Source organism: Oreochromis niloticus, linkage group LG12 (genome assembly GCF_001858045.2).
Source record: "Oreochromis niloticus isolate F11D_XX linkage group LG12, O_niloticus_UMD_NMBU, whole genome shotgun sequence".
NCBI lineage: Eukaryota > Metazoa > Chordata > Actinopteri > Cichliformes > Cichlidae > Oreochromis > Oreochromis niloticus.
The window spans coordinates 384,576-409,837 of record NC_031977.2 but is presented as its reverse complement, the minus strand read 5'-3'; the positions used below and the strand labels follow the sequence as shown (position 1 = coordinate 409,837).

General features: G+C 43.7%; 1 protein-coding gene across 1 annotated transcript in view; it reads left to right on the top strand.

Moving 5' to 3' along the window:
- Nucleotides 1-25,262, top strand: part of pdzd2 (PDZ domain containing 2) — a 90,070-nt gene continuing 64,808 nt past the window's right edge. Inside the window, exons 1-4 of the mRNA XM_005461823.4 lie at nt 1-305; nt 20,503-20,587; nt 22,057-22,366; nt 23,482-23,960. Coding sequence (XP_005461880.2) covers nt 22,244-22,366; nt 23,482-23,960 — 602 coding nt within the window. The 5' untranslated portion in view covers nt 1-305; nt 20,503-20,587; nt 22,057-22,243. The remainder of the gene's footprint in view (nt 306-20,502; nt 20,588-22,056; nt 22,367-23,481; nt 23,961-25,262) is intronic.

Here is a 25,262-nt window from a genome sequence, read left to right as displayed (position 1 = left end):
TGGAGCAGCCGAGTGACAGTTCAGCCCGAGCCCAAACCATCCGTGACTGGCTCAGCAGGCTGAAGTTTGACTTTGTCTCTGTGTTTTTTGCCTCAGTGTTCCCGGAGAAGATATCGGGACTTCTGAAGTTTGGAGCCGCTTTTCTTCAGGAAGCTTTGCGCCACTTTATTCCTGCACACAGGCGCTCCGTGAAGCGGGTCTTTCATCTCTCTTTAAAAAAGAAAAGAAGAAAAAACCCGCTCAAAACACGGAGGATCGTTGGAGCTGGAAGTGGAAGCCTCGGAGGAACACAGTGTAGCCCACAGGTACTGTAGCTCTGCGTTATCTTTGCACTGACTCACACCGTGAGTACACGTTTAGAGACGTGGACGGTAACACAGCAGTGACTGAGCCTTTGCGAGTTTGTCGCTTTCACAGAATAGGGACACGCTGGAAAACAGCGAGCATCAGCAGTATCGTGACTGGCTGCACAGCTCCGGACCGTCTGAGCGCTTCACTTTATTACGCATTATACGGACAGCTGCGAACTAAATAAGTCACTTTATTGAAGACTTTCAAATTCTAACTATCAACCATAACTAACCAATCTGACCAGCAACATTTTCATTAGAAAAAGTTTTGTGTTAATGCATAAATATTATTATTATTGTTGGTAGTAGTAGATACATGTAGATAACAGCAGAAGGTTAAACTATAACCTCAACAACAACACCGTGTGTGTGTGTGTGTGTGTGTGTGTCTGTGTGTGTGTGTGTGTGTGTGGTGTTGTTTTTCTTCTTCTTGAACTTATAATTTAAAAGCAAAAAGCGTGAATGTCTCTTTGATGTGTTTACTGACCGTCAGTCTGTCAGACACACCGAGTGATTCCTTAAAGTGCTCATAGAGAGCGTGCTCAGGAACTCTGCTCTCTCAGCTCCATTCACTGTTGCTTTCAAGCTCTTTTGGCTCCAGTTTTAAAATGACCTCATTAAGAAGTAATGTGATTTCTTTTCAGTGGAGAGACTGCCATCCAACATTCACAGCCTACCACCCTCACGAACCACACAAGTAATACTTAGCTGAGCAGAGCATGTGAAATATGTACAGTATGATTATGAACATGTTGTATACGAAACCATCCAAACGTATTTCACTGCTACATGTCACATGTCTCTGATGTGTCACTGATGTATGAGAGGACACATCGTGGGCTTCACTGGAAAAAACTAAACAAATAATCTGAAATACCTGGTCCTGGTACTAATACTGCAGTTTTAGATATTATGGATGTTTTTCCCACGTTCCAAATTAGAGTGGCTTTGTGTGCATCTGTATGTAAAACGCCTCGAGGCAGCTGTAGTTGCTGTGAATTGAAGTTGAACTGCGTCGTAACAGAGGTCGAAAGTAACAAAATACAAGTACTTGTAACTGTACATAAAATTTTCTGTTATTTTTATTGTTAACCTTTATTTATCCAGATCAAAGTTTCCAAGAGGGCAGCACATAAAGACAATATAACAAATGCAGTATTCCACACAGACACAGGAATAGTATGCAACAGCAGTCACACTAACCAGAGGAGCTTTTCTCTCGCTCATATAAATACAACTAAAGTCCCACATTGTAACTATTTCTGACCGTTTCAGTTTATTCTGTGGATTATTCCAGAAACACAGACAGTATATTTAAATGTTGTTGTTTTTTAATTGTGTTCTGACTCAGGGGACAAACATTTGTGTAATGTTGGGAGAGTGTGGGCTAGACTGGACCTGGTTTTTACACACAGATAAGAAGGAACCGGGCCAAGGAGGGACACCGAGATTTACCAAGAAACTGTGTATGCATGCTGTGGATATGTGCTGTCTGTGGACATGTGCTGTCTGTGGTCATGTGCTGTCTGTGGACATGTGCTGTCTGTGGACATGTGCTGTCTGTGGACATGTGCTGTCTGTGGTCATGTGCGGTCTGTGGACATGTGCTGTCTGTGGTCATGTGCTGTCTGTGGACATGTGCTGTCTGTGGTCATGTGCTGTCTGTGGACATGTGCTGTCTGTGGACATGTGCGGTCTGTGGTCATGTGCGGTCTGTGGACATGTGCGGTCTGTGGTCATGTGCTGTCTGTGGTCATGTGCTGTCTGTGGACATGTGCTGTCTGTGGACATGTGCGGTCTGTGGACATGTGCGGTCTGTGGTCATGTGCTGTCTGTGGTCATGTGCGGTCTGTGGTCATGTGCGGTCTGTGGACATGTGCGGTCTGTGGTCATGTGCTGTCTGTGGACATGTGCTGTCTGTGGACATGTGCGGTCTGTGGTCATGTGCGGTCTGTGGTCATGTGCTGTCTGTGGACATGTGCGGTCTGTGGTCATGTGCTGTCTGTGGACATGTGCGGTCTGTGGTCATGTGCGGTCTGTGGTCATGTGCGGTCTGTGGTCATGTGCTGTCTGTGGACATGTGCTGTCTGTGGACATGTGCGGTCTGTGGTCATGTGCTGTCTGTGGACATGTGCGGTCTGTGGTCATGTGCGGTCTGTGGACATGTGCGGTCTGTGGTCATGTGCGGTCTGTGGTCATGTGCGGTCTGTGGTCATGTGCTCTCTGTGGACATGTGCGGTCTGTGGACATGTGCGGTCTGTGGTCATGTGCTGTCTGTGGACATGTGCGGTCTGTGGACATGTGCGGTCTGTGGTCATGTGCGGTCTGTGGTCATGTGCTGTCTGTGGACATGTGCGGTCTGTGGTCATGTGCGGTCTGTGGACATGTGCGGTCTGTGGTCATGTGCTGTCTGTGGTCATGTGCTGTCTGTGGACATGTGCGGTCTGTGGTCATGTGCGGTCTGTGGTCATGTGCTGTCTGTGGACATGTGCGGTCTGTGGTCATGTGCGGTCTGTGGACATGTGCGGTCTGTGGTCATGTGCTGTCTGTGGTCATGTGCTGTCTGTGGACATGTGCTGTCTGTGGTCATGTGCGGTCTGTGGACATGTGCGGTCTGTGGACATGTGCGGTCTGTGGTCATGTGCGGTCTGTGGACATGTGCTGTCTGTGGACATGTGCTGTCTGTGGACATGTGCTGTCTGTGGACATGTGCGGTCTGTGGTCATGTGCTGTCTGTGGACATGTGCTGTCTGTGGTCATGTGCTGTCTGTGGACATGTGCTGTCTGTGGACATGTGCTGTCTGTGGTCATGTGCTGTCTGTGGACATGTGCGGTCTGTGGATATATAGAAAACACCATTTAGCAGTAGCAGAGAGAGCATTAATCAGCAGATCAGCATAAAGACTCCAGTATCAGTTCTACATTAGATTATCAGAACAAGTTTGTTACTTTTGGTTTGAGGCAGGTTTTTATTTCACATCATTGCGTGCCATCAAAAAGATGCAAAAACATATAATTTATGCATCATTTGTAGCGCTGTACTAAGAGTTAAAGTAGGCCAGAACAATCCAGAAGTGTTTTTGAAAGGAGAAAGACAGGAGGTTTGGCTTGAAGGTGAGGGCTGTTCAATGCAATCTGAAATATAAAGCTTACATGCGAGCGACCTGTAATATATTATATACTGGATCAGTATATGATGCAAAATGTCATATGAACCTGAAGTGTGTACAAACTGTATGTTATTTACAGGGTGCATGAAAACACTGCAGGTTAGAGCAGGACGAAGGTTCACAGCAGGAATGATTGTTGTTGATTCACTACAACTAATGTTGTACTAATGCACTAAATGTGCTACATTTTCTGCTTAGGTGTGACACAAAGTCAAGAAACAGTTTGCACTAATATTATTTTGTTCTTATTATTGTTGGCGTGAGTAGAGCAGGGCGATGTGATCAAAAATATGTATCACGATATACATTTGAAAATTTGCGATAACGATATAACTGACGATATAATTGACACTAGACAAAATACTTTACAACTTCACAACTTTATTAGTGCAACAAACCCCATCAATGTATTTTCACTTAAACAAGCAGCTGTTTTTTATGTGCATTAAAGTTACAGTCAGGTCCATAAATATTGGGACACCAAGACAATTCTAACATTTTTGGCTCTATACACCACCACAATGGATTCCAAATGAAACGAACAAGATGCGCTTTAACTGCAGACTGTCAGCTTTTATTTGAGGGTATTTACATCCAAATCAGGTGACCGGTGTAGGAATTACGACAGTTTGTATATGTGCCTCCCACTTCTTAAGGGACCAAAAGTAATGGGACAATTGGCTTCTCAGCTGTTCCATGGCCAGGTGTGTGTTATTCCCTCATTGCCCCAATTACAATGAACAAATAAAAGGTCCAGAGTTCATTTCAAGTGTGCTGTTTGCATTTGGAACCTGTTGCTGTCAGCTGCCAGGATGAGATCCAAAGAGCTGTCACTATCAGTGAAGCAAGCCATCATTAGGCTGAAAAAACAAAACAAACCCATCAGAGAGATAGCAAAAACATCAGGCGTGGCCAAAACAACTGTTTGGAACATTCTCAAAAAGAAGGAACGCACCGGTGAGCTCAGCAACGGCAAAAGACCCGGAGGACCACGGAAAACAACTGTGGTGGATGACCAAAGAATCCTTTCCCTGGTGAAGAAAACACCCTTCACAACAGTTGGCCAGATCAAGAACACTCTCCAGGAGGTAGGTATATGTGTGTCAAAGTCAACAATCAAGAGAAGACTCCACCAGTGTGAATACAGAGGGTTCACCCCAAGATGTAAACCACTGGTGAGCCCCAAAAACAGGAAGGCCAGATTAGAGTTTGCCAAACGACATCTAAAAAGCCTCCACAGTTCTGGAACAATATCCTATGGACAGACGAGACCAAGATCAACGTACCAGAGTGATGGGAAGAGAAGAGTATGGAGAAGGAAAGGAACTGCTCGTGATCCTAAGCATACCACCTCATCAGTGAAGCATGGTGGTGGAAGTGTCATGGCGTGAGCATGTATGGCTGCCAGTGGAACTGGTTCTCCTGTATTTATAGATGATGTGACTGCTGACAAAAGCAGCACGATGAATTCTGAAGTGTTTCGGGCAATATGAGATGATGAGATGATGAGATAGCCTTTATTTGTCAGTTGCAGGTCTTTTGCCCGCAACCGAGATGACAGACCTTGCCGACCGTACATACATTACACAACATCACATTGGGGAGACAGGTCAGGCTAGGTAGCGAGGAAAAAACATCGAAATGTGTAACACAAAAGGATAATACAGGAATGGACAGATATCAACACACCATAGCACAATAAAACACAGACGAGCAACATGAGAAAGAGTTCCATCTGTATTATCTTCTCATATTCAGCCAAATGCTTCAAAACTCTTTGGGCAGCGCTTCACAGTGCAGATGGACAATGACCCAAAGCAAACTGCAAAAGCAACCAAAGAGTTATGAAGGGAAAGAAGTGGACTGTTTTGCAATGGCCAAGTCAATCACCTCAGAATCCGATTGAGCATGCATTTCACTTGCTGAAGACAAAACTGAAGGGAAAATGCCCCAAGAACAAGCAGGAACTGATGACTGTTGCAGTAGAGGCCTGGCAGAGCATCACCAGGGATGAAACCCAGCGTCTGGTGATGTCAATGTGTTCCAGACTTCAGGCTGTGATTGACTGCAAAGGATTTGCAACCAAGTATTAAAAAATGAATGTTTGATTTATGGTTCTTCTTCTGTCCCATTACTTTTGGTCCCTTAAGAAGTGGGAGGTACATTTGCAAACTAATGTAATTCCTACACCGTTCACCTGATTTGGATGTAAATACCCTCAAATAAAAGCTGACAGTCTGGAGTTAAAGCACGTCTTGTTCGTTTCATTTGGAATCCATTGTGGTGGTGTATAGAGCCAACAATGTTAGAATTGTGTCGATGTCCCAATATTTATGGACCTGACTGTATATAAAAATGTAACAGTGCAAATTCCTTGCTGACAGTTTAACCAAAAGGCATTTCCAGTGGAAATTGGCCAACATATCCTCAGCATAACCATGTATAATATCCACAAAACTTAAAAAGAGGTTATACACACACAATACAGTAATATTATGTTGAAGCACAGTACGTATCACTCCGCGAGGCTCCTGCCTGCGATAGCCGTAATGCTCCGACGATCCATCAAGCGGTGCGGCTTCGTAGCTTAGCAAAGTCGTACTAAAACATTTGACAGATTTTCGAGCGCCGTGTACCACATAAAATCGTTTCGAGGTCAGTAAACACAACCAGAATTCATACATAAGGCACGCGGGATTATAAGGGACACTGTCGATTTTCAGAAAAATCAAAGGATTGATTTTAAGTGTGCCGTATTTTCCAAACAACACGGTAATAACGACGCCCCGCTAGCATGCTCTACCAAAAATAGTGCTTTGTTGTGTATCTGACGGACGAAAGCTAAACCAGTTCCACACCACTGAAGTTGCAGCATTTTTACAAACCAGTTCTGGTTCATCCATTTCATTTAACGATCCACTTTCGCTCTTCTCATTCTGCGTCGCCGCCATGTGCGTATGTAAACAAAGGCACTGCGCATGCGCGTTTTACACATATTCTATCGCGATATTTCATTTTCCTATCGTTGCCCAAAATTACACCGGTATTACCGTGAACGGTATGATATAGCCCAGCCCTATCTGGGAGGTTCAGTTAGCTTTGCACAAAATAGTAGAAACCTCTTCAGAAAAGCTGCTTTTCACTTTCTGACTCTGAGTACATTTCAGAGCCTGCACGCTTGTTCAGGATTTCAGTACAATACTTTTTTAACACAAGTACTGTACTGTAACCCTCTGCTAACCCTCCTGTTCTCAGGTACAACAATGATATGTGTGGGTCAGTTTGACACAGGTCATTGTTAGTCATCCAAACCAAAATATTCCCATAAACAGTGTTTATATGTCTAACATTTCAATCAATATTTAATGCAATGTGGCTCTCACAGATCATGGTTCAGTGATGATATATATCTTGTTTTTTCATTAAAAATGTGTATTAAAACATTTTTAATGTACATTGGAAAGTCCTGCATGCAAAACAGAATAGTTTCCATGATATTTTCTAAAATGTAGTAATAATAGCTGTCAGCATGCATCAGATTACTGAGAGAAAATACAAAGTCTCCAGAGACGTGTCTTGCATCCCACAGACTGCCTGCTGATTCACAGACCCCAGCCAGGACTCCCAAACATCCATCCTGTCAGTTCTCCCTAAGATACACCGTCTCTTCAGATGAGCTGTTTTTAGAATGACTTTCTGTATCGAGTCGAGAGTGACGATTTCTGTCACACGAGTCACTGCCACACTAGTAAATGGTAAATGGCCTGTATTTGTATAGCGCTTTACTTAGTCCCTAAGGACCCCAAAGCGCTTTACACTAGTGGGACTTGGCACCGTTTCTTAGCGTGTTTCGTGCAGACAGTTTTGCCTGATGTGTATGTCAGGATGAAGACCACTATATTTAACCATTTTTTGATAATATTGTCGTCCTTGGAGGGATTTGAATAGCAGTTTCCTCATTTGGTTCATAATCTGAATCATCAGACCTCAAGATGTTCTTCAGCCACATCCTCCTCAGACGAGTCTCCCACCCTGTGATCAAAGCTTCAGAGCCTGCTGGACTCTTAGCTGTTTACTTCTGCTGCCCATTTGGTAATAAGCTGACAGGCTGCAGAGTGTAATGTTGTCTCCACTGCAGAGAGTCCTTATGTACTGTGCTCGTTTCCTGCTGAGTGTACATTCAGTGTGGATGGAGCTGACCCACGAGAGCAGAAAAGGTTCCCATCAAAAGTCATAACATCACTTTACACATGAGGTCAGTAGGTCAGTGTGTGTGTGTTTGAAGTGAAATATGGCTCACCCCGTTAGCCTCCACTTTGACAACCAGGTCAAACTGACTCGAACCATCTGACTTGACCATTTATATGTTGATCACACTTTTTAAGCCAAGCAAAAGAAGTTTCATGTTAAAAAAGCAATTTTAACTATTTTTAAAAATTGTTTCAAATATCAAAACGGTCAGTTGGACCCACAACATAACAGGAGGGTTAAAGCCTGTCTGTAGCTCAGCTGCTTCCCTGAAATCAAGTAAGACGGGCCTCAAATTTCTAACAGCAGGTTCAGCTGCTCTCCTGATCACAAGTCATTATTTGGTATCAGAATTGACCATAATGGATCAGTTGGGGTGACTCTGGGTGAACAGGCTCAAAAACTCATCCTGACAGCCATCAAAAGGCTAAACTTGAAGTTTACATACATGACTTCACACAGTGCGCTGCTTACTGTACTTCTTTCTTTTATATAAAGGTTTATAGTAGTCATTAGCCAGTCTGTAGTTCAAATGTCTTTATCCTGTTTTCCTTCTCTCACCCCAACCGGTCGCAGCAGATGGCCCCGCCCCTCCCTGAGCCTGGTTCTGTCAGAGGTTTCTTCCTGTTAAAAGGGAGTTTTTCCTTCCCACTGTCGCCAAAGTGCTTGCTCATAGGGGGTCATATGATTGTTGGGTTTTTCTCTGTGCCTATAAAGCGCCTTGAGGCGACTTTTGTTGTGATTTGGCGCTATATAAATAAAATTGAATTGAATTGAAATAAATAAAATGTGGTTTCAGAGTTAGTAGTTCTGTGCCCTGGTCTCAGGTACACTGCTGTACTTCACATAAAAAAATATTTTGGCATGCGACTAAGAAAGTCCTAGGTCGCACCGGTGCAACCAGCCGTTCGAGCGCCAGTGCAACCTTACAGCCCTGCATGGGAAGCAAGAAATATTCCCATTACTTAACTGATCCTGAGCCAGGAAGGGATCAGAATCAGAATCAGAATCGTGTTTATTGGCCAAGTATATGTGCAGACAAATACAAGGAATTTGGTTCCGGTAGATGGTGGCTCTCGAGCACAGCAATGTAAATCACACACACACACACACACACACACACACACACACACACACGTATCTATATATACATTACACATGCATACACATACATCCACAAAGCTGTATAAACCAACTATAAATAAGTAACCTAAACTTATATACATAAAATACAGAAATGAAATGAGGTGGAATGAATACTACAGAATGTACATAAGGTGCAGTTGCAGTCTGGCAGTGGGAGCAGTGTGACAGGTCAACTGTTTAGAAGGGAGATGGTGAGGGGAAAGAAACTGTTCCTGTGTCGGGTGGTCCTGGTCTGCAGGCTTCTGTACCGTCTGCCAGAGGGCAGCAGATCAAAAAGTCTGTGTCCAGGGTGTGAGGGGTCTGTGATGATTTTCCCTGCCCGTTTCCTGGTTCTTGAGAGGTACAGATGCCTGGATGGAGGGCAGGGGGGCGCCGATGATCCTTTCTGCTGCCCATACAGTCCGCTGCAGTCTGCTCCTGTCCTGTTTAGTGGCTGCACCATACCAGACAGTGATGGAGGAGCACAGGACAGACTCAATGACTGCAGTGTAGAACTGGATCAGCAGCTCCTGTCGAAGACTGTACTTCCCCAGTTGTCTCAGGAAGTACATCCTCTGCTGGGTCTTTTTGAGGATGGAGTTGATGTTGGTCTCCCACTTCAGGTCCTGGGAGATGGTGGTACCCAGGAACTTGAAGATCTCCACAGTCGACACAGGGCTGTCTGATATGGTAAGGGGGGGCAGAGTTGAGGGATGTCTCCTGAAGTCCACTGTCATCTCTACAGTTTTAAGAGTGTTCAGCTCCAGATTGTGCTGACTGCACCAGAGTACCAGCCGCTCAACTTCAATTCAATTCAATTCAATTCAATTTTATTTATATAGCGCCAAATCACAACAAAAGTCGCCTCAAGGCGCTTTATATTGTACAGTAGATAGCACAATAATAAATACAGAGAAAAACCCAACAATCATATGACCCCCTATGAGCAAGCACTTTGGCGACAGTGGGAAGGAAAAACTCCCTTTTAACAGGAAGAAACCTCCGACAGAACCAGGCTCAGGGAGGGGCGGGGCCATCTGCTGCGACCGGTTGGGGTGAAAGAAGGAAAACAGGATAAAGACATGCTGTGGAAGAGAGACAGAGATTAATAACAGATATGATTCGATGCAGAGAGGTCTATTAGCACATAGTGAGTGAGAAAGGTGACTGGAAGGGAAAAACTCAACTCACTTCCTGCCGGTATGCAGACTCATCACCATCCTGAATGAGGCCAATGACGGTGGTGTCATCTGCAAACTTTAGGATCTATTAGTAACCACTATGACCAAGAGAAATAACTGCTGCAGATAAAAGCTTTGTGTATGCAGCTACATGTGTGAGTATTGTTTAAAGGTTTGATATGGAGGCTTGTGTGTGTTGTTAAGTTTGCACCAGTCCAAGCTCGAGGAAGAGAAACCTGGTTGCCTCTAGGTTAGAATGCAACTACTCAAAGAAGTCCTGCCATTAATTAATGCATAAATCTTAAATATGATTAACCTATCTCTAATAATCAGCAGTGAAATCTGTGTGGATGTTTTTGTGCGTTAAAATTTCTTTTGACTCATCTGTTCGTAACGCAGCCGTTCACACTGAATGAATCATTCAGGACGAATTTGCTGCATTTATTTTTTCACATCAAGTTCAATATTTCGATGTTTTGGATGTGTATAAACATCTGACCAATCACAACGTTGTCTAGTGATGACACAATCAAAGCGTTGTTGTGTCACAGAATGGCTCACATTCTCTGAAATGGTTTCTTTGACTCCTCGACTGTGGTCCCATCCTGCTAACAAGAGCTCAAACCGCCCAATATGTATGAAAGTGATACAGCTTCAGCTCCTAGAAACCATGAACTTCTCCATGCTGCTCTCCTTTTTTGGCCTGACTAGGGTGCTTGAGCCAAAACCCACTCCTGAGTACAACCAGGCTACGATGTAGGCTTAGGCAATATAGCTTCAAAGTTATATTTTTGAGCATAGAGAAAAAATACATAGAGTATTTTTGCTGCTTGCAGCTCCAGGCAGCAGCACGTATAAGTGAAAAGTATGTTTCAGCCTTTTAATGAGTTACTGTTACGCATGGCTCATCACCACCACGTGATCATATCAGTCACTCTCCCTGCACCTTTTGCTCTTCTTCTCATATGAAGCACAACACGTGAGTGACTCAGTAATATGGCACAGCCCTGCCACGAAGGACGAGACACCAGCAGCTGCTGATGTGTAAGGAAATATGAACAAATGACTCCACCAACACCACTGCAGCACTGGATACTTCCTTTCATATGACATATTACTGATGTGGATACACAGACTATAAGCAGGGCTCTAAGCAGCGGCTTAGAAAGCCAAAGATGCAACATCCCTCGTAAAAAACACGTTTCAGTTTTATTATGTGCCAATTATATTAATATTATATAATATTATCGTGCAGCTCAACAGTTACTCCAAAATGGATTACATTAAACTTTTTACTTGAATATTCTATACAGTCCCATAGTCACAAAGTGAAGAAGGTTTGCTTGAAATTCTTGCACATTTATTAAAAATCATATTTAAAAATGGCGTGTAGATGAGGCTTCACACCTTTGACTGCAGTTGCAGCTTTAAGTCTTTTGGAGGATGATGCTACAAGCTTGGCACGCATATTTTTGAGCAGTCTCTCCCATTTATCTTAGCAGAACCTCTCAGCCTCCATCAGGGTGGGTGAAGAGACAAGCGTCATCAGTGCAGGTCTTTAAGTCCAGATTGAAAACCTATTTTTATTCTCTGGCTTTTAACTCTGTAGGAAACTGACACCTTCTTATTTATTTTATTGTATGTAATGATTTTATGGTATTTTTAATTTGGTAGTTGTTTTGATCTGTGTTGTTCAGCACTTTGGTCTGCCTGGTGTGTTCTTAAAGTGCTATACAAATAAACGATGATGATAATGATGAAGAGCATCAGTGCACAGTTATTTTCAGGTCTCTCAGGGATGTTCACTTAGCTTCAAGCCTGGGCTCCCTTTTCTTTCTCCCGCCCGTCCGCTTAGACATTGTCATACTATACTACATATATACTATATACATGTTATAGTTTTACTTTTTTATGTTCATAACTTTGTAACAATTTGAAGCATTTTGTCATAACGGGGTGTTGTGTGTAAATGCTTTTTGTATGAATAGAGGAGGTTGATATTTCTGTAGTTGTACACAGACACAGCCTGCTCTGCTCGGTCCCCACGCAGCTCACATAAACTGCTGACAGCAGCTCAGCGTGGCCTGGAACAATAAATATCTGTAATCCCTCGCATGTTCCAGTGGCCCTGTCTAGCCAAACACACTGTGTCCCGTGCTGTATGCTTTATTACAGAGCTGAAGCTAAAAAACGAGAAAGGGAACTACAACTAACTGAATGTCAGTGTCGGTTTTTATTTTATATGGCACATGTTATTATTAACTCATACGTTAACACACACACACACACACAGAGTTATTAAGTACAGGCATGTGAGACTAAAAAAGGACTTTTTGATTTCAGCCATACTTATAACTGACCTCAGGTCAGCAGGCAGCTGTGAACGGGCCCACAGGAACTGAAGCCTCCTCAGCACACTGACTGATTCTGGGAACAGTTCAAAAATCTGCTGACCTAAGAAGTCTAATCAGGTTATAGTCAGTGAGCAAATCAGAGATGTACCAGGGGGCCAAATCACTGAGATGCTCTATTGGCTCCCAGTTCAACACGCCTTTAAAGCCCTTCTGTTAGTTCATAAAGTGATTTTAATACTGGCCTAATGTGGTTACATCTCTGGGTATGCTTACTATGCTTCTAGATGGGAATACTCTTTAAAAGGTGTTTGAATTCACTGAGAGGGCTCGCCATGCACAACATGAAAAGTCTAACACCAGGCAGCAAAGGAAGTTTGACCTGCTTGTTGTGCATTTGAAACTCGAAAAAGGGTGTCCTAAGTGAGCAGAAAGGATAAGGATGCCACGCCGAGGATGTGGACAAGTGGGTGAAAAATGTATCTGACAGGCAGCTCAGCCAAGCAGAAAAAAACATCCTTGCAAAAGGGCTGAACGTTGCTGTGGCACAGAGACAAACGTCGGCCTGTCTCAGCAATGCAAAGCCCCCAGCATCCAACATCAGCATGGAGGAGAGGAAGGCACTCACACCACTTAGTAATTACAACAACATCATCATCCTTCCAGCAGACAAGGGTAGGTGACCAGAAAGACTATCATGAGAACATTTTATCACTGCACAGTGAGAAAAATACTTACAAGCTCCTGAAACGAGACCCAGGAAGTGTTTACATGAAGAGGCTGATAGACTGTCTGAAGCAGTCGACTTTAATGACCAGACCCCATAACACAGGTTATACCCAGGGGAAGCTACACTAAGGTTTTGCGATTGGATGAATACATCGACTATTGGCTGAAGGACCAGCCTTAGAAATGAAGCCTGGAGCGCTGAGAGGTTCACATGCTTCCACTAACGCCTGACCAGCTGCCAGCTGAGGTGCTGTGTAACAGTGGAGGAAGTGGAGTGGGTAGGCGTGAGCAGCCGTCACTCGTAATAAATCGTTTTCTCCTGTCACTTTGACACTCGTGTTGTGTTGCTTCCTCCTCACTACTCTGTAAATAAGCGACATGCAGCGCCCAGTGATTGTTTCCTGTGGCTGCTTGGGTTTGGGGGGAGCAGGTGCCTCATCTATGCTGTGGCCATTCTGCGCATGGACAAGCCGCTGCCTCGAGTGGAGTATCTTGGGGTCTTGTTAGCACCTGCAGTGATGCAGATGTTCTTCCAGCCTACTGAAGAACGTGCAGAGGGAGCTGAGTGTAAAAGTGAACCTGTAAATTTACTTGCTTTGGTCCTACCATCAGCTATGGCCACAAGCTCTGGGTAGTGGGTGGCTTGCTCATAGGAGGCCATATGGTTGTTGGGGTTTTCTCTCTGGTGTTATTGTAGGGTCTACCTTGCAGTATAAATCACCCTGAGGTGACTGTTGCTGTTGCTGTGTCTCCCTTAGAGGTAGGTTGAAGAACTTCAGGTGGAGCTCAGAGTAGACCTGCTCCTCATTAAAGAAGCCAGTTAAGGTGGTTCATCTCCTGGTGCCTCTGAGCTGAGGTGTTCTGGGCATGGGAGATGATGTCTCTGGGATGTGTGGACTGCTGCCCCTGCGACCTCTGGCCTCTGTTTAATTTAATATGGTATTTCCAACAATATAACAGTAGTGGACATCAACAGAGAAATTACATCTAGAAGAAAAAATATGTTTTTCATCCAATTCAAACTTCGGGTCTATGTGAGCACAGACTAACTATTTAATATACGAGTGAAGTACCCAGTGAAGAAACTGAACTGGCAGACCACACAGAGCAGCTTGCACTGAATTTTGGGTATCCTGAAAGACAGTTAGAGACCTGCCATAGTGTCATAGCTGCGTGTGCTCCAGATTACAGTGATACTGTGGGTCTCTCCATTAAGTCTGTAACAATGTGGCACTTTAGAGCCACTGAAATGAGGCTGTTTCTAATCTTTGGCCATATGGTGCCTGGAAGAAGAGTGGGCTGTGGGGGTGGGTGAAGCATGTAGGTCAGCCTGGAATACAGAACCAACTAATCCCTGTTGCCAAACTATAGATGGAGAGAAAGAATGCTTCACCGACAGTCGGAATACTCTTTCATACTGAGCTCACCTCAACTCCATTAATGTGCACATTTCAGACTTCTCCTCTGAACCCCCACAGTGGGTATCTCACCGTGGACGCAAATGAAGAATAATATCAGCTGTTTTGTAAATGTTATGAGCATTTTAATTAGAAAGTAGCTTATTGATCTATCCAAGTCTTAGTGTAACCGTCTGCAGCTTAGAAAAACACTGTCAAATTCAAAGAATGATCCCGTATAAGATGTTGTCTTCTTAATTTAAATACTTGATTTCAGTTCAGTTTTATTTATATGGTACCACTTCACAGCAACAGTCACTTCAAGGTGCTTCTAGCTTACTCTAAATATTGAATCAGTTTCCTCATGCTATATTTATTGTGAGGTATGGAGTGTTTCTGCCTGGGGCTGTGTGGTATGACGATCAAATTATACGCTGTCGTTTGTTTCGTGGTGTCACAAAATAAACTGTTTACAGCCATATGTTTTCATGGTTTTGATGGTTGACACAGAGAATCCCAGCATGACCAGTGAAGCCGAGGAAGAACCAGTTATCTCCAACCAGAAGGACTGGCCCAAACACATCCAGGACCTTACTCCTGAATGAGGGGCCGCCTCTGTAGTAGAGATGGACCGATCCGATGTTACGTATCGGTATCGGTCCGATACTGACCTAAATTACTGGATCGGATATCGGCCAGAAATAAAAAATGTAATCCGATCCATTAAATATCAAAAAAACGCCTCACAAAACTTGCGACATGGCGTAACTCGGCTCATAACCGTAGCACGTCGGAGCAGTGTGCTCACGTGATAGAGCGGCTGTGTGTATTTGTAGCCTCGCTAGCAAACCAGCATTTCATCTCCGAGGAAGTTATCCCAGAGAGAAGTAAAGCAAGTGTGTAAGTTCATCTCTGAATGTTTGTAAAGCGTTCCCGCGTTAAGCTTAACAACCAATACATGGAGCGACTGCCTCTCTCTCTCTCTCTCCCTCTCCTGCTGCTGCTTCAATCATGAAACTGATCAATGATCAGCTGATCGGCTTTTCTGTCGCGAGTCCGTCTCTCTTCTTTGTTTTTGGCCCACTTTGCACCAGAAAGAGGAAACCAGCGGCTGAACAACAGCAGCACGTTTAAGCTTGATAAGCTGTTGTTAGAATGTATTTAATATTACTTTCTACACCAGGATCCTTTTCTACGTAGCTGACGGCTGGTAACTGTGCAGGGGCGTATCTAGCAAAGTGTAGTCAGGGGGGCCGATAGGGCATGAACAGGGAAAAGGGGGCACAAAGACATACTTTTCTTTCTTATTCTCATTTAAAATGTCTAGCTTTTAATAAATAATTATCTGAATCTTACACCCAAAGTTTTAATCTTATGTAAAATGTATAGAAGTCCATTACTGTATATAGTAACTGTTAAGTCTAATATACCCTAGTAAGCTATAGTACTTTATCCTTTGGGAAGGTACCATCTGTGCAGTCTGCAGTTCTGTTGAAGAAAGATGTTGAATCTATTTAATTATTCTTGAAAAATAATTGATTTCTGTGCATTTTTTTTTCACCCTGCATCAAATTAAAGTTGATTACGTCGATTAAGCATCATGAGGTGGAGGCAGTGTTGCCAACTTAGCGACTTTGTCGCTATATTTAGCGAGTTTTCAGACCCCCTAGCGACTTTTTTTCTATAAAAAGTCGCTAAAAAAAGACGTGAAAGCGCGTATCGCTTTTACTCTCAACAAGCAGCGGGTGCTGTAACGCAGTCAGTTCTTCTTTTACTCTTATGCTGTTTTGTGGATCACAAGGTTTAAAACTACTTATAAACACACACACACAAAGTAACTCCACCAGAGTGCCTATTTTGGGTCACTTTTGCCGGTCCAAGCCCGGGTAAAGGAGCAGGGTTGGAATTGTGACATTAAAAAAACAATAATTGCTAAAAGAAATTTAATTTGTAGTTCTAAATAAACTCTAAATGCATTTAGGACGTTTTTTACTCACTTTATGTCTCTTCCATGATGTTATTTCTCTCTCCAACAACATAGGTTACAATTATATTAGCGTGACCAATTATGCAAATTAGGTGATGACGTCATTTAGCGACTTCTAGCGACTTTTAGGACAGCCAATAGCGATTTTCCTTACTGAGGAGTTGGCAACACTGGGTGGAGGGTGGGGGGTGGTTCCCTATTTTCTTTTGCTGGGAGTTTGCAACCCTATTAGTTAGGTTGCTTAATATTTCTGCTAAGTACTCTTTAAAATACCAGAATAGGGAGGATGGAGCAGGTTTAAGTTTATTAGATTGATCAGTGTTGCTGAACTATGAAATATTTTGGGTGCAGTGTATTTTTTACACACAGGTATAACAGAATAGCTTTAGTGTTGTTGTTTATTTAAACTTGAGTATGAACTTATACAAAATGCAGCAAGATATTAAAAAAACAGTTTTATTGATTAAAAAACACACTATATCGGATTCATATCGGTATCGGCAGATATCCAAATTTATGATATCGGTATCGGACATAAAAAAGTGGTATCGTGCCATCTCTACTCTGTAGCATGGACATGGTTTGGTTATGAAAGTCTGACACGGACCAGAAAACTGTACTCTGCAAATTATGGCACAAAGTGGCTGCACCTCAGACTCAAACACAGCAAACTCTACCATCTACGCAAGAATCACGTGACAGAGTATGGAGAGAGTTTACAGATGAGAGTGAAAAGAGCCGTCAGGTGCTCCAGATAAACCTCAAACATTAGCACGGGATTTTCCCCGCAGCACGCCGTGTAATAAATACAAAGAAAATGGCAGCTGTTACAGTTTCATGCATCGGTCAAACACTTGACTCCAGGTACTCAATGCCCAGCTGAAACATTCACACAGGTCGAGCTGCCCCAGATTCACAGAACTGACACAAAATGTACTATTTTGTGATCTATGTGGTTATCGGGAGGAGAAATATCATATATCAGGATATGAGACTGTGGTCGCATCACACAGCACCCACAGTCATATACAGTGGCGGTCCTAGCCTGTTTGGCGCCCTGGGCAAACACTCCCTCTGGCACCTGTGACCCAGGTTGAGGGTCACAGACACCAACAGACTAAATTAACTGATCCACAAGGCCAGTAATGTTGTGGGGTTGGAGCTGGACTCTGTTAGGGTGGTGTCTGAGAGGCACATGTTATCCTAGGACCATAAGGACAATCATGGATAATACCTCCCACCTACTCCAAGACGTGCTGCTCAGTCAGAGGAGCACGTTCAGTGAGAGACTGAGATTACCAAAAAGCACCACTGACCGACACAGGAAATCATTCCTGCCTGTGGCCATCTCCCTGTACAACTCCTCCATCTAACACACTGTGAACACTGCAATAGTTACATCCTTGTTGCACACGCTCTTTTCTACTCTGTAATTTTCTCGTCAATTTTCTTGATATTTATTTATAATCACCTCTGTTAATCCTTGATATTTATCATTGAGTGATCTGCATATATTAGTGCTATTTCTTAAATGTGTCAAATCTGTAACATAATGTATTGTTTGGAGTTTAGTCTGTTACTGTTTTTACAGTTTCTTCTTGGAGCAACTGTAACCCACATAATTTCCTTAGGGATTAATAAAGTATTCTGATTCTGATTGTTTCAGGATGACCTGCCATTATCCAATGACACATCTGCTTACCTGTATCTTTGGCTCGTTTCTCCTCCTCCTTTTTTTCTGTTTTTTCTAAACTGAGGACCTGATGGTTTTGAACTTTTCTTGTCCATCTTCTGTTGTTTTTAATTTTGCACTCCAGTATGAACACCCATCCCCCCAACTCGAGGATCACCACAACATAGACAAAGTGAATCTGTGAACTAAGGTGTAGGTCTAAGGTTTATTTCTGGGATTTCGCACAACCCAGGATTCAAATCATGAATCCATAATGGGCTTGGATTTACAACATTATGAATGAAATGTGCTCTATTTGGAAGCAGCCGGCTCTCCTCCCCTTTCGACGGGTTGTGTGTGAGACTTTAAATCATCAAACTGTAAATTATAAATTTTAAATTGTTATTGATCCCTTTACCCCGAGTCCTAAAGTGTATATTTATTTTCTTACTCTTCTCATATTTATTGTTTGTTTACTTGCACTGCTGTAACTGGAGCCTCGTCGTCTCGTCTCTCTATGTACTGGACTGTATGTAGCGGAGATGACAATAAAGTTTACTTTGACTGCAGCAGCGAGCAGGCGCACCGAGGGCTCTCGCGCTCAGTTTTCACGTATAGAATTTCGAAAAAACATCGGTGCAGATTATAAGTCTGTATCATAATGTCCGGTGTTTTCGTGTTTGTTGGTTTGTTTTTATTTTGTTTTATTTTGTGAGTTGGTTATTAGACGCTGCTCCAGCCAGCCAGAGAAGCCCCCGCCACCCCGCCCTCTCCTCCCTGCGCTGCAAGCAGCAGGCGCACCTCGCAAACAGAGGGCGCCCTTACTCCCAGCAAATGGGCGATAGAAAACCGATCGGTGCCTACGACATTCCCAATATGCGCTGGCTGCCGTCGGGGCAGCATGAGTATGAGCAACTTTTTTGGGGGGTTTTTTGCCGATGCCCACGGCCCCCACCACGATGCCGCCCTGGGCAACCGCCCATGTTGCCCGTATCAAAAACCGCTACTGGTCATATAACTGTGACTATGCACAAACCTCTAGAAATTAAAAATATTCCACAGTAGATATTAGTTGTAGGTTAGCCAAGAAATAAAAGAGGAGCAACCTGAACAGAAATCTGTAGGAAAATACTGTAACAACAGAAGTGGCAGCTATGTGTAACCCATCCCTACACCCAGCAGGGTGGCTCAGGAGGCAGAGTAGGTCATCTACAATCAGGAAGGCTGCTGGTTTGATCCCTGGGTACTCCACAGGTACTAAGCCCAAGCTGCTCCTGATGCATCCATCATAGTGTGAGAGTGTGTGCTAGCTGTGCAAAGTGCTGTGAGAGCTCAGGTAGAGTATAAAAGTGTTATATAAGAGCCGGACCAGTTACCAAAGAGTCCATCTTCAGCTGTGTGACACTCACACTGGTATAGCTCCCAGCTGATGGAGAGAAGAACTGAAGTGTCTGGGGGAGAGATAGTTTTACAGTCAAACTTTGTAAGCAGCTCTTATCATGTTCACCTGGAGATGTGTTTTTATGTACCAGTGACATTAGTGTTATGGCTCTTTCTCAAGTCATTAGATGGGATGGGCCTGATAAGCTGATATATAGATGCCCATTGGCATTACCAAGATGGCTGACCAATGTCTTTAAGGATTAGTGAAACATGCAGAGCAGTGAGAACAAGTGTGTGACTTTCCCACGTACATAACGAGTGATCGTTGTCAGCACACACCTCCACACCAACAGAGATGTCTCTATGAGCTGAATGTTCCCACAGCTCTGAGTGGGCTTCATGTAGAGCTAAGGCTCCTTAGGTCTCTATCGTATGATCGACTTCACTTTCAGCTTCCTCATTAAAAAAACTCTATTAGTAAAAATCAGTTTCCAAAGTATCACCAGCTGCTTCCTTTATCACGTTCTAATGATCACTGACTTGTGTGCAACAGGGCTGATGTGGAGGCAGTTTACACGGGGTCAGTGTGACGTGTTGTTTGAGTGTTGGTGCTGAGCCAGCAGTCCTGCAGATGGGCAGCATCGTACTGTTATATGTGTGGAGCACTGAGCCACAGATTATGGCGGGGCGGGGGGGAGGGGCTCCATTTAGGAGGATTTAGGTCATTACTGGAAATGTCATGTTAATGCTGTTGTTATTTAGCTGAAGTGTGTCAGCAGATGATCCTGTTCTCCTCTCAAACTTCTGTCTGAAGATTACAAACCCTTTGTAGCCTATCACACGGGCTTATTGTACATTTGTTCACATGTCATTACAAATAGATACAGCTGCATTTGTCGTTGTTTTCAGGTTTCCTGTGTACGCTGAAAGCACTGAAGGATCCTGTAAATGCCCAGGAGGTGCTACGTTGCTGCACTTGCTGGAAGCAGAGCTGGTAAGGCTGTGATGATCTGACAAGGGAACTAATGCAGCTTGGCATTCAACCAGTCATTTGTTAACTGAGTCTTAAACTCCGTCACAGATCTTTGTCCTTTATTAAACAAGTGAAAATTTGATCTGTTTGTTGAAGTACAAAAGCGAATGAAACCCATCCTGTATCATTTTCTGTCAGTCAGAGATGAGTCCAAGACTGTAACTGCAGTTTGTCTCCTCAAAGCATACACCCTGTACTATACCCTCACCCCGGGACATTTAAAGTAGTTGTTCCAGCCCACAGTTCAGCTCAGGCCAGGACAGGGCAGGCACTGTTTGTGTGTACAGGAATAGTAGACACAGATGGTGCCACAAAGCCCAGCAGTTTATTTGAAGCCCAGGCTCTACATAGTCATTACAGTGTGGTCTCTTGGTAGCCTGTCTATATCTGCCACAGATGTGGCTACACTTAGCTCGAAGTGTGCACATGCAGTGTCAGCCCAGATTCCTCAGGAGCACTTTGTTGTGAATGGGCCCCTGAAGATCCTGCTGGCTCAGCTGGTTTCTGACTTCAGCCAGTTTAACAGAAGATTTGTTCACCCGGGTCACTGTGTATGAAATATCACAATCATTTCATTGGTGCTGATCTCGTGCATATCCTGGATGTGACTGCTTCCCTAACAGCATCAAGACCCAATCTTCAGTCATAAGATGTGAATGTCCCACATAACATGGTGAACATCTGAATTCTCTGCACAGTTTGAATCTGAACTATAAATACACACAGTCTGTTGCGAATCTGTGATTCGTTCTTGTATCGCTGCTCTTTATTCTACAAACTCTTTCTGTGAGATGATGAAGTCAGCAGATCCCTGTGCCGCAGTCACAAAGACACGTTGTTTTCAGTGTGCAGTACTAGTTAGTCCTAGTAACTGGGAGAGATTTAGTCCTTACTGGAAGCTTCGCTTTCAGTTCCCTCCTCTTCCTCTGTAAGCAGCTCTTTTGTTTTGTTAAGTTTCAGTTGTGATGACGTAGAGACGATAACAAGGAAAACACAGCAGACCTCTTCCTGTTTAGCTGCACAATATAAACTGATGTTCTGTAACAGCCAACAACATAGCATAGCTGCACTGAAGCCTGAACAACAGTAGGCTAGCATTACTTTGAGCTATTTATTTTATATGTACTTTGAAACGATAAGTTCATGCACAGTGGTTTTTGATTGGTTCTTTAATGGTGCCGTACATCATAAAACTCTGAGCCGTTTATCCTCCAGGATCTGTTTGGTGCACTTTTACCATGTAAAGCATCAGAGAACAGCACAGACGTGTGCAGCAGGAAGGATCGCCTTAATAGAGTTCAGACTGATGAGTTCGATTACTCAGGAAAAACAAACAAACATTATCTGTGTGTGTGTGTGTGTGTGTGTGTGTGTGTGTGTGTGTGTGTGTATTAAAGTCTGTATCACACTGTTTCTGTCTTGTGCTGCAGACCCTACACCACACGTGTCCTGTCAGTAATGACATCCACCCTGGTTCACATCTCTGCCACATGGTCTCTGCACTGCTCTCTCTGAGAGATGGGTTTGGGGCAGCCATCCCAGACTGGTTCCTGCTCCTACACTGATTATTGGAAGCATCAGAGTGGCGTCTGGTGAAGGACGAGCAGAGATGCCAGGATGCCTATCACTCAGGACAACGCCCTAAGCATTCTGTCACTGCTGGAGGATTGGCGTGGGGCTCACAGCACGAGGTCACAGCAGGATGATGGTCTAAGTCAGGACAGCTCCTCTGGCTACACGGTACTGACCAGTCTCTCCACATCAGATAATGCTGCATGCTCTCATTGATGTTATCTGATTCCACCTTCCATCCCAACCTCTGACTGAGAGGGTTCAAAACAGGAGACATGCATCACACCAAGAAATCAAACAGGCAGGATGCAAACTAGTGCCTGTTAAAGACATGGACTGACAGATGAGGGAAAGACAACGATACACAGGAAAGTCATTCACTAACAGCTCTGTGGTGAACCTGGGCAAAGCAGGGCAATCAGAGAGCTCGGAGACAAACACTGATGGGGAGTAAAACATGCACACTTCATTTAATTATCAAAATGTCATTCAAATAAATTCAGTTTGATTCATACAGCACCAAATCACAACAACAGAAAAACTGTCTACATAGCAACAGTGTGTCTACATTAAATACAAACAGGACTAACTATGACACATTTACCTCCTCATTAATGCCCAGAGAAGTCAACATTGTGTGCTTTGTTCTGGTTGCACAAACGTCATTTTTTCCATTTTTACTGAACAAAGTCTGATGGTTTTATACTTTCACCTAACAAGTGAAAGATCCCTGGTTTGATCCCAGGAGGACACACGGCTCCGTACGGTTGTTTCAAGAAGCAACATCTTTCATCTGATGTAAAAAAAAACGTCTTTTTCTACCAATGCCAACATCAACACTCAGACAAAAGGGTGTGTGAGAGATGTCTGTGAAGGTTCTCAGTCATCCAGGTCATCGTAGTCAAAGGAACTTGCAAAGAAAAGCGTCTGGACTTCTTTGAGTTGCTTGAAGACGTTTCACCTCTCATCCGAGAAGCTTCTTCAGTTCTAAGGTCAAAAGATTGACCTTTGACCGAACTGCATTATGTTTCTCCACATCAGTATATGGGCCATAAGTGGCCCTCGGGCCGCGAGTTTGACACCCCTGATAGAGATACTGTATAGCTGTTCTTGCAGGAGCAAAGCGTGCTCCATGCATTCAGATCATAGTCCTGAAGGTGCCGACAGGACAAGATTAAAAAAGAAATAAATAAAAATTACAACTGGCCTGTGAGGAAGAGAATTAATGTGTATTTGCACAGATGCAAGTGCTTCCTGATTGCTGACTCTTCTTCTCTCTGCAGCGGCTGGATCCTGACTCCTACCAGAACGGGGATGGGGAGAGTGTGTGCAGTGGCAGCACTGTTAGCGGAGGACATGTGGAGGACACGTCCCTCTGTCTGGCTGCTATTCAGAAGTTGGTGGAGTACATTCATTTCAACTTCATGGAGGGGGACACAGCTCCGTCAGCCAGCCGGGCCTCATACAGTGAGGCGTTAGATGTTGAGCTTCATACGGTTTCCCTCAGTAAGGATGAGGGGGATGCTGCGGACTTTGGCCTTAGCTTTGGAAACATCCCTATTTTTGGAGACCCAAAGGGAAGAAAGAAGGGAGGCCCGAGGAGCAGGAGGGATCAGAACCCCATCATGGATGTGGGCTGCATCTGGGTGACGGAGGTGAGGAAGAGGAGCCCAGCAGCTCGTTGTGGTGGGATCAAATTGAGAGATGAACTGCTGTCACTGAATGGGCAGCTAATGGTGGGAGTAGATGTCAGTGGAGCCAGGTAAGACTAATATAAGCTGATATATGTGAAAAGTAAATAACACTCATTGCCTCCACAGCAAATACACTGAAGAGGAAGGCAGCAGCCAGGCGTTGATAATCAATAGATTAATCGATCATTAACAAGTGTGAGCACCTCTGTCAGAGCAGACGTTTTGACAGTTTGCTGCAATGACACAGTCTGTCCCAACAAAGTGATCAGCAGGTCAGAGCTCCAAGCACAGTGGTACAGGGCTCATGATTTGGACTTGGGCAGTTTGAAGTCCTCTCTATACCCAAGTGCTCACAGTGATGAAGAGCAGTGTGAGCACTGTATGAACTGGGCTAATGTGGCTTGTAGTCTTGTAGCACTATGGTGTGGTTCCTGATGTGGCACTAATGAAAATGAGCTGGATGACAAACTGGAAATGTATCTGTTCAACTGGGACATAGCATTTTCAGTGGGACACATTTCGTCACTCATCCAGGTGACGTCTTCAGTCAAGACTCTTCAGTTAGGACCGACCCACCACCTGTGTGTGAACCTAAAGCAGCAGTTTGTCCTGAATGGTTGGCTGATGAAACAGAATGAATCTGTTGTCATATAAGAATGACCTGCAAGCCTCTCATTCTTTAAAGGGACAGTGTGTACCACAGTTTGCAGCTACCTATCTATTTTTTACTTTTTTCAGGGTTTTTTTTTTAGAAATATCCTGTCTCAGAGTGACGCTGAAAAACTAGTTCATGCGTTTATTACTTCCAGACTGGACTACTGTAATTCTTTATTATCAGGATGTCCTAAAAACTCCCTGAAAGCCTTCAGCTAATCCAAAATGCTGCAGCAAGAGTCCTGACAGGGACTAGAAAGAGAGAGCAGATTTCTCCTGTTTTGGCTTCCCTTCATTGGCTTCCTGTTAAATCCAGAATTGAATTCAAAATCTTGCTCCTCACATACAAGGTCTTAAATAATCAGGCCCCATCTTATCTTAATGACCTTGTAGTACCATATCACCCTATTAGAGCACTTTGCTCTCGCTCTGCAGGCCTACTTGTTGTTCCTAGAGTATTTAAAAGTAGAATGGGAGGCAGAGCCTTCAGTTTTCAGGCCCCTCTTCTGTGGAACCAGCTTCCAGTTTGGATTCAGGAGACAGACACTATCTCTACTTTCAAGATTAGGCTTCAAACTTTCCTTTTTGCTAAAGCATATATAATTATTTAAGTTTAATAATTATTTATTTTACTATATCTGTTAAACATGTTTTAATATGTGTATTTGTCTTTGTAATTTCAAGTTACACTTACAGATATTTGTTGGGATACAACT